Consider the following 10,677-nt stretch of genomic DNA (forward strand, 5'->3'; position numbering starts at 1 on the left):
TAGTTCGCGTTTGATCTCGTAGAGAGTTCTCATTTATTTCCGACGTAAGGGTATTTGCGTGAATGTAAATCTCCTACCGTCCAGATATGCCTTTAGCGTACGCTACTAAATGAGATAGGTAGCTACCTCTAATGCAGAATTAAGTTACTCCCTAGTTACAGACGCAGTTTCCCCATATCGCTTCCGGACCTAAATCAACTTCATAATTACATATGAAATAATCTGGCGTCAACCTACATAATTTTCGATCTCATCAAAATTTAAGATTGCCAAAATCAAAACGTACCTACATAAGAATCGAGTCTTTCTTCCACAGATAAATATAAAATATATCAAAGTTATTAAATGCACGTCTTTAATTACAGCTTCTTGGATCAACTTTTGAGATGTTATTTTCCCTTAACAAAAGCAAGAAATAGAAAAAAACGGAAAAATTATTTATCGTACTTTTTGAATTTATAATAATGTATAGCTTTATAAAAACTCAAAACTGAAAACCCTGCTAAAATGAAGATTACATGAAACAATTCAAAGAATACTGAGAGACATGTTTTTGTTATAGGAACAAATCAAGGGAAAAATAAATGTGATATTTGTTAAGAAAACGATCGATTAGTTACTATTGCAACTTAATTTTTTTTCATTCGTCAATGTAACAAATATAATCAATAGTATTGCTAACAAATAAAAGACTCATATATATATATATAGATATACTCGTATATATATACACACAGGGTGTATCTGAAATAACGTACACTAATCATACAGTGCTATTCCTAATAAAAAACTGAGTCGAAAAATCCTCTACCATTTTGCAATTTTCGCAATAATTAACAAGATATTAATTACTAAAAATCGCTGAATATTGATCTTCAATAATTTTTTACTCAAATACTATATAAAAGTTATTTCGATTTCATTTTGAATTTATATAGACTAGAAAAAGATTACTTTTTGAATCTGAAAAAGAGCTCTCAGTTAGTGACATAAAAGTGAAATGTTTTGGAACTCTCAGGAATATTTTTAGAACAGAAATAGGGCGGAATAGAAATTCATTTCGTAAGTCGAGAATAAGAAAAGAATTCTTTTTGAACTTTCTGTGCTATTCTGGGTTGTTATTTAGTCGCTATAATCGATATCGATTATTTATTTCAACTTTGAAAAACAACATGAAAAAATCTCGGAAAAAGAGGAAACATTACTATTGGCACTAAAGTTAAAAATTTTATAAATGAAAAGATTTAGCGTTTTATTGCAAATAAATCGAATGCACGACAAAATAACAGGACTTATTTACAAACTCCTTTTTATCAAACAAATCCAGCATAATATGTAAAAAATATAATATTCTCCATTGCGCTAAAAAGTACTTTAAAATAAAACAAACTTATTCTAACTAATCAAAATTAAAAAAAGATATAATAATTGAAATTTTAATATTATGATAAAAAATTTTGTTAAAAGTTAACCAATAAACTCTTGAATTAAAAGCAGTTATAAGTTTGTAATAAATCATTTTGCAAAATATAATTTACATATAATTACAAGCTATATGTGCAATTATTATATCAACTTTTTATCTTTTATATATATATACAGGGTGTTTCCAAATTAAATGGCAAAACTTCGGGAGCGTGTAGAGGAGTAAAAAACTAAGAAAAAAAGTCCTATAGACATATGCTCCTTTTTGCTTTGTTTCGCAGGAAATCACGAAAAAAGAAAAAAATATATTTAATTTATTATTTTAATTATTTTATTTATAAACTTTTTAATGAAGATTTTGTTCGAAATGTGCACCTCTTGCAGCAATACAAGCATTGCATCTGTCAAACACGGCTCTTGTAGCAGCCAGGCACTGTTCTTGCGATATTCTGTTCGCTGCAGCTACGATACGATTTCTCAAATGTTGCTCTGATTGAATAGGCGAAGAATAAACTTCTTATTCTGTTCGCTGCAGCTACGATACGATTTCTCAAATGTTGCTCAAATGTTCCCTGCCTGCAAATCTCTTCGTAACGCTGCTTGAAATCGGTTGTTTTCTTGTCGAATTGAAAATGATCCAGTCTCTCGCAATCTATTAAATGTCAACATAAACACTCTTCGGTTTGGCACTCTTCTGTTTGGAAATCGTCGTGCATATTCTCGCACCGCCTTTAAAGCATTACCGTTGCAGAAACCGTATACAAAAACCATATCAGCATATTCACTATTAGAATACGTACGCGGCATATTGCAAAAGACAAAATTCATCTACTGTTAAAGGCTTTCAAAGAGCGACTGACAAATTCATAACAGAAAGTGGAAAATGTAATCAAATATGTCGGTGCTAGATATGGCAAGAAATGTAAACATTTTTTTTCGTGATTTCCTGCGAAACAAAGCAAAAACGAGCATATGTCTATAGGACTTTTTTTCTTAGTTTTTTACTCCTCTACACGCTCCCGAAGTTTTGCCATTTAATTTGGAAACACCCTGTATATAATGTTTAGTATTCAAATTAAAATGAAATTATTAAATGAATATGAATTACAGATTTAATTGTGATGATTTCACGGAACATTTAAATAGACTTACAATCAGTAGATTATTGATTCGATGATGTTTCATGGTTTAAAAATATATTTAAGCTTGAATAAACTATTTATTTTAATCATAAAAAATTATCTTCATTATTTTTATTTATCTTTCTATTTATATTGTAAAAATAATAAATAAAAAAATAGAGATATGACGCCTTTAAAGAAACATTATTTTTGTTACGGTATTGCATGAATTTCTAAGCATATACGCGCCTAAATGGTTTTAAAAATACTGGATTAGTAACGCAACAATTGACAGAATATGTTGTTAGCAGATATGATGTTAGAATAGTATGTATACATGTGTTCTCAACATGTTTTAGCAACTCATTAGCATCTTTCATTGAAATAGTGATGACGTACTAAAGTCTATATGCGTATAGCAGTAATAATACATTATGGATTAAATTTGAAAATGAAAACGTTTGAAATCTGAAAATTTGGAAATTTTTTTGTCACGAAAGATAAGATTAACCGTATAAAAAATTTTTCAAAAATACTAATAAATATTAAATAATGATAAATACACAAATAATAGAATATTATATCGAAACTTACAAAAAACGTTACATATATTTTTTATAATGACAAATTAAATATATATATATATAAGAGAAAAAGGAATATGTTTATAGAGTGAATTAACAATAATTAATATTATTGCATTTAAAAAAAAACAATGTTTAAATGTAACGCAATTCAATTTAATAAAAATTCCAGAACTCATTACGCCCGCAAAATGAATTCGACATGATAATAAAAAAAATCGGCGACAATGGACAATAAAAATTTACATTTCCGTTGCTAACTTGACCAAACGATTTAGCTCAATTCACCAGAAATAAATTTTACTGTGCTACCACACTTTGAGGAATAAAATTGCATTAGCTGTCGGTAGCGAATCGCCGACGGCATGCCCGACGAGGATACGTTATATCGGGCTATCGTTTACGGTACATTTACGCTACTTAGCGAACTTCCAATTCGAAGTCGAAGCCCGAATCCTATATCCTACATCCTATATCCACATCGAACGCCAGAAGAATAATTCAAGCTTCGACGATCAAGGTATAGAGCGGTGAAGGGATGGCTCTTCTTAGTGCACGCAAACTTAACGCACACAGTGTGCAGTGCACAGAACACACATCGGACTCGAATGCAGACACTGCCGTTGTTGACGCGGTCTCGGAGCTTAACAAAGTTCTTCCGAGTCCTAACGAGCTTACTCTTGGCGAGAACCAGTCGAGTATATGGCTTCCGTCTCTCGTAGCAAATGGTTAACCTACATACCCTGCCTCGAGATTACTTACATTCCAATCGAACGTAGTTAGACACGACTTGCCATGCTCGAAGACACACTCACGCATGCACTATCATGGATTCGCATTATAACAAACTTAATATACATTTGAATGTCTTTTCCAAGTAATGACATGTTAATATCCTGCTGATGTAAAATACATTTAGATTTAGACAATCTTTGCGAGTCTTTTTCATGTATGTATTTTTCACGAATCTAATATTTCTGTCTAATATTATTAAGCACGTAAGCTAACTGTTAGCACATTTGTTTGTTTTAATTGTATAAACGATCTCGATAATCCGAGATCGCCCGATATACCTAGTTTGTGCAGCTGTAAAAATATTCCTTAGGTCAGGATATTCCTGACATTTGTGACGCGAAGGGTACACTGCGGGAGAGCGCTCAATTTCATCTCGAACGAGTCTGGCTGACTAACTACGTATGTATGTATGTATGTAACCCCCGTTCCTCGCTGCCCTGCCGTAATTGAATACTCAATAGGATTTACCAAAGCGGACCGCGCGGCGCCGTGCCGCGGCGTGGCGCGGCGTGGCGCGGCGTGGCGCAGCGTGGGCGAGCCGATCGACAGGACACACGCCAATATTTGATCCGCGTCAAAAGCTTCGAGGCGGGGCCACCACCGACACGGCGAATTTCCAACGGTCGTTAACCCCCGCGCTGATCGCGCTGTCTCGTCGCCGCAGCGGCGTGTGATCCTCTCCCTCTCTATATCTTCCGCTCGGGTAAACTTCCGAAAAGCCGTCATCCCCGATTTGACGGAAATTATCGATTGTATCTTTGTTTACGATAAAAAGCGACGCGTGCGATCTATGACCGAGAACCTATGGCGACAACCTCTATGAAGTTTTTTCGACGAATAAATTTCGAATAAATTTTAAAGTGACAGATTTGATTTTGTCAAAAAGTGAGTATAGTTTAAAAAAAAGAAAACAATCGAGACACGATTGAACAGGAAGATCCTTTTTAAATTTTAAAATTAAGTTTTCATCTTGGTAAAACGAAAGAGTACGTTCAGAAATATTTTATACATCGCACCTACACGTCTCTTCGAAACGTGCCGAAACCTGCATTTAGGCATTTCCTTTGCTCGTCCTTCGCTCATACAACACATCACGTGTGTCTATGTTTAGCCTAACCGTTCTACTCGTTTTGGAGAACGTTCGTCGCGCCACACAACTAAATCCACAGGTGCGGTTGCTTTAGGGTGCTCATATCGCGCGGAAGTGCCTTTGAATGAGTAGAGTCGACCGTCGACAGCGCGTGAATGCACCGTAGGAGACACGTATGAAAGTCACCTACTATCCGGCACAGAATGCGACCTCTCGGAGGGACAGAATAACCCGGGTCGTCGCGATCCAGAAGACGAGACAAACCATTTCCCGTCGCCGCGCTACCGTTCTCACGATTCTTCTACCTTCCTCTGCTTACACGAATGAGAATTAAGCCGTGGTTTAACCAGCACGTTGGAGATTGCCCAAGAGATAAACGGCTACCGAGTGGATAGGGCTCTTATCTATGTTATCCTTCTTTAAGTTCACTCTAACCAATTTTTTTTCGGTCACTCGAGAAAGACTCGGAAGAAGACGCCCACTTCGAATAAATTTCAAAACTTTCTACGTGGTTGTCGCGCACGAATTTGGATTAGACTATTTTATATAATATGCACTTGCAGATAACTTTGTGAAATATAAAAAATAATTAGATCAAAAGATTTCTTTCCATATTGTTTTAAATGTACCTATCTTTTTAAAAAATGAAAATTATGTGAAAATGAGGAAAGCTCCGCGATTAGTTCGAAATTTGGACGTAACCGACTTAAAATCAATTATTTTGCAGCAGAAAGTTGAAATTAAATGTCACATCGACTTCTTAATATTTATTATTAATGTTAATATACAACTGATAAAATCTACTCTCTATTAAATAAAAATATTGTTAAAATCTGTTTGAAGTGAGAGAAGAAAAGATGAAGTTTATTTTTATTTGTATTAAAAGAAAACTGATTCAACATTGATACGACAAGAAGAGGCTTACAAATTTTTACCTATATACAACATAATGATGGAATCATTATGTTGCTTTTTTGGCGGAATGGAAAGTGATCGCCTGCCATAGGTAATGGTGCCCGATAAATTCGCGGTTGGTTAGCGCGTAAAGTGTGACTATATCGCTACTTCGATTGATTAATTAGATTAATTTTAATTGAACGCCTATGTATATTCTGAAAGGCTGACTACCGTCAATTTAGTAACTCGATAAATCTATAAAATAGCGTGGCGAAAGTGTGGCTACATTTTATTAAATTCCGTCTCGCAAAAGGTCGCCGTGTGGCATCACGTCGAGCCAAATTTAGTAATGGATCATTATTGAGTTTTGCAGCAAAGATACGGATATTGAAATTTAGATAATTGCTTTTGCCGGCGCGTCTACCATACTTATTATCATTCCATGATATTAAAAGAATTGATATTAAAAGAGTTGACATTAAAATATAAGTACTTGAGACACTTCTATCATTTCCTCATTAGTTTCTACAAATTTATTTCTATAGGAATTAAAAGTAATGAAATAATAAATATATTTTTTCATTTAGTATAATTTTTTAATCAGAGGCGCTATTTAATTTAAACAAACATTTTAATGTTTCATCGCAAATAATTTCGATACTAAAATTGGAGCAGTAAATTAGCTAAATAGCACTTAATTTTACGATAGTTTCCAATTCAATTTGCAAAGGTGATAACTTAACGGAGATTACCTTGTGGTAAATATTGAGACTAACCACTCAAAAAAGTGATCTTGCAGTTACAGCGAAAATTATCTAAATATAAAAAATAGCTGGAATAGATAAATTTCTAGCAGGTACTGCGATATTGGATATGTATTGCATCTAATCATATAGATGACAGAGATAGAATTTAGATTTGTGCTATAAATTCTATGCGTATGATACATAATTTTCTATCACATACAAAAAACAGCTATAATTCTAGCTGGAGTAGCGCAAAATATTTTTTTACGTGACGAAAACTAACTGCAGAAATATATCTAATTATCAAGATCGATATTTTTGCGTCATAAGACGTAGAAAGTTCAAGTGCTTTGAATATGCATGTAAAGATATTTTATATTCCCATCAATTCTCTGAAATCTGTATTTGAAAAAAAAATTTCTTTTTCTTTCAAAAAATGGAATTAAAAAATGGAATACATAAATCTACATATTTCTGAGAAATAGTAAGTAAAAAAGCAAAGAGAGAGAACTTAAAACGAATCATTTAACGATAGATGGAATCTGAATGGAAATGGGAATATAAATTGGTTGTTTGCACTTGACTAGAACAATATAATAGACGAATATTCTTGTTTAAATATTACTCACGATGTTTGAGGTGCAGTCTAGGAATAGGATCCTGTGGCCAAGCCACATTTTGCGCGGCAAAGCTGATCAGAGCCAAAATCCGCAGCGACGCGCTCATCCTGGAAACAAATGGCCCTGCAGGATGTCCGACAAATCAACGGTAACTTTCAAGCCTCATCATCGCCGTCACTGATCGTCATTCCTGCAATCATATAACAGCGACTGTAATTCTGCAGGTACATATATCACAAAGTTCATCAAGTTCACACTAGTTAGAGTAATAAAATAGTATTGTTACAGTTTATGTGCCTCTTATTTTATAAGTAAAATATTTCAACGTTTCTTAATCTATCGAAAACCACGATTATATATATGATATAAAGAATTTCAGACAACTATTTTTATTTTTTATAAATTTTAGATTATTATTAAACTCTATAAATTTTATAAACTTCTATAAATTTTAAATTATTATTAAACTCTAATAATTAACAATCCAATATTTGAAAAAAATTGAATACTAAACAATTTAAAGAAAAAGTCAATTTAAATTTTTCTTTCAAAAATGTAACATTTGTGGTTGTTGCTTGCAATTTTTTCGAAAATTAAAATATTTTAATAACTTAATTTTGTTTTCTTGATAGCAAAATCGAAAGTTTTGTCCTTCTTTACATCACAATTATTGTCTAATGACATTGTTGTCGCGCAAACGCTCTAGAATCAAAGAGAATATATCATAGAGAAAATTGATTTCGCTCGCATATGCACAATATTGCGCGTATATACTCCAAATTGAACGCATATATTCTTTATGGCACGAAGAAAGCAGAACATAAGAAACGAGTCTTATACTCGCTTTTTAAGCAGAACTTATATATGCATATCTTCTTGTAGAAGAAAACTACTACTTGGAATAAATAAGGGAAAGTACGAGCAAGGATAAAAGGCTAACGAAGAAACGGGAGACGACCACCGACTGCAACGACTACGATGAAGAAGACGACGATGTTATGCATTATGCAGAGGGGTCGCTAGCTCGAGTTTCTATTTGTCCTGGAGCTGTCTACTACCTCGATACTGCGTTCAAGATTAAACGTAGTATCGAATATGTATATTTGCGTTTATATATATATATATGTTAATAATAGTTTATAATAATTAATGAAATATATTTTCTTATTCAGTACAAGTTTTAAACAAAAGACGCTTTAAGCGTACGTCTTAATCTCTCATCGGTTTTGTTGCTAAAAAAAATTATAATGTATGTCCATATACATGAAGGTGTTGATAAAAATGCAACCAAATAATGTGTGCCTAATGCTTTCTCAACCCATTCAGTTAACAATAAATCTATTTAAGAAAAATTGATTTCAACATACTTTCTATATTATAGACAAATATATCAACAAATAAACAAAAATGTCAGTTTTTATTTATTTATTATTAGCAAGAGAATAATATCAAATTACAATATTACAAAGGATAAATTTAAAATTGATGAAAAATAGATAGAACAGCTAGATATGAAATAACTAATACTATTATAAAGATTTACATACACATGAACCTTACTTTTCCTGTCAAATAATATCTACATATCGCTAAATCAACGTTTTATTATTTTTATCAATTAATTTTATTTGTCATTTTTTTTCTTTTATTCAGCACAGATTTATGTATATTGATAAGTAATTTTCTCAACAGCTTGTACATCCTTCAGCCTTTGTAAATATCCAAAGCGAAATTATCATTCTAACTACGCGCGCGGCGTTCATTTTTCTCCGACAAGTTTAGCAAAGTAAATGGAAACAAGATTCTAATATCCAACCACCGTGCCAGTTAAACCTCAATTTGCTTGCACGGATTTGTAAGCAGTACGAAAGGCATGCAGTAACGTCAATCGAAATCGACAACAGTTACATTGTGTTGTTAAAGTATTAATTAATCTCGGCTGTGTAATCAATTGCATTCCAATGCGGCAATGAGCCGCATTGTTACTCGACATCTGGTAGACGATCATAAATTCATGATTATTTCACAGCGGCAGCTGCGCGCCCGCGCGATCTAATAAAATCAGATCGTGGTGAATCATGTTCGAGCGCGGAGACGAAAGAAGAATGTTTCGCTGCGGATCCGTCGTGTTTGCCATGATGTTTGCGAGAGCAAGAACACGCGCCTCGCTAGGCGTGGCTCGCCCTACTTTCGAGAGATACGAGGGACGAGTTGCAGATCGAGAGTCACTTCCCTTGCAGCGTCTCTCGTCGCAACGGTAACGGTCGCTTTCCGATTCCATGAGTGTGCCGTGCACAGAAAATGAGAGACTTTCTTTTACATTAGACGACACTCCATCGCGCGTTTACAAACAACGGGAAAGCTCGCCACTCAATCGTCGGATGCTCTCTCGATGCAGGAAAAGACATCTAATTTTCAACGTCCCATATATGAGGATCGTGGAAACACAGAAAGACGACCACGTGATTACAACTCTAATTTCGGAACTCGAGATTATCATATCAGTCGTGGCGCAGAGGCAGCGCTCTCAGAATATGAATTTGCCTAATTTGTGGGTTATATAAATATTTCAGTTGATAGATGGAACGAAGTGATAGAGGTACGATATGCTCCTCGTTTTGAAAAAGGAAAGAAAAAATAATGACATTTAAGTTTACGTTATTAACGCGACATTTTTAGAAATACTTTTATATCATTGAAATTTTAGTTTTATGCAGACTGCATAGTGACTGAGATAGAACCGAGAATAATTAAGTGTCACAGTCAAAGACTTCTATATTATTATATTCAAATAAAGTATCTATAGATGTTCTCTTGTCTCTCAATAGATATTATTTGTATAAGAAAATCAAAATTTCTAAGTACGCTAGTATATACGTATGTATATAAACACGTTTTCAGCAATAAAAATATTAACTTAATATTCAATTATTCGATACATACATATACATATTTATACGTATACATATATATTACATATTGTTAATTAAACATATCTACAATTAACTCAATAATATAGTATATGTATCTACATATATTAATATAAATAAATATAAATATTGCATATATATAATATATTTATGAATTTGTGTCATTATTAACTGCTCATATTTCCAAAAATATATAAATTATTCTAAATTATTTAACTATACTATTGTTGTTTTATACTATCTGAGCATAACATAATTTATCAAGTAAATCTCGGGTACATGGTAAACGTATCAAACTTCAGCAAGTAAACAATTATTGTAAACAGTCGTGAGGTATTATAAATATTAGAATATAAAGTAAACGTCCCAGTGTCCGGACACTTACACAAAATTTATTATTATTAATCTCAAATGCTTTTTTTATTACAGTATTATAATTTAATTGCATTTAAAGATTACAATTAAATTA

The 10,677-nt window shown here is 33.0% G+C and overlaps 1 protein-coding gene across 1 annotated transcript in view; it reads right to left on the reverse strand.

Annotated features, from left to right (window-relative positions):
- Positions 1–10,677, reverse strand: part of LOC108730528 (semaphorin-1A) — a 237,913-nt gene that overhangs the window by 188,543 nt on the left and 38,693 nt on the right. Inside the window, exon 2 of the mRNA XM_018460288.1 lies at positions 7,288–7,468. Within this exon, the coding sequence (XP_018315790.1) occupies positions 7,288–7,384 (97 nt within the window). The 5' untranslated portion in view covers positions 7,385–7,468. The remainder of the gene's footprint in view (positions 1–7,287; positions 7,469–10,677) is intronic.

Source organism: Mycetomoellerius zeteki, unplaced genomic scaffold (genome assembly GCF_001594055.1).
Source record: "Mycetomoellerius zeteki isolate Tzet28-1 unplaced genomic scaffold, Tzet1.0 scaffold93, whole genome shotgun sequence".
Taxonomy (NCBI): Eukaryota; Metazoa; Arthropoda; class Insecta; order Hymenoptera; family Formicidae; genus Mycetomoellerius; species Mycetomoellerius zeteki.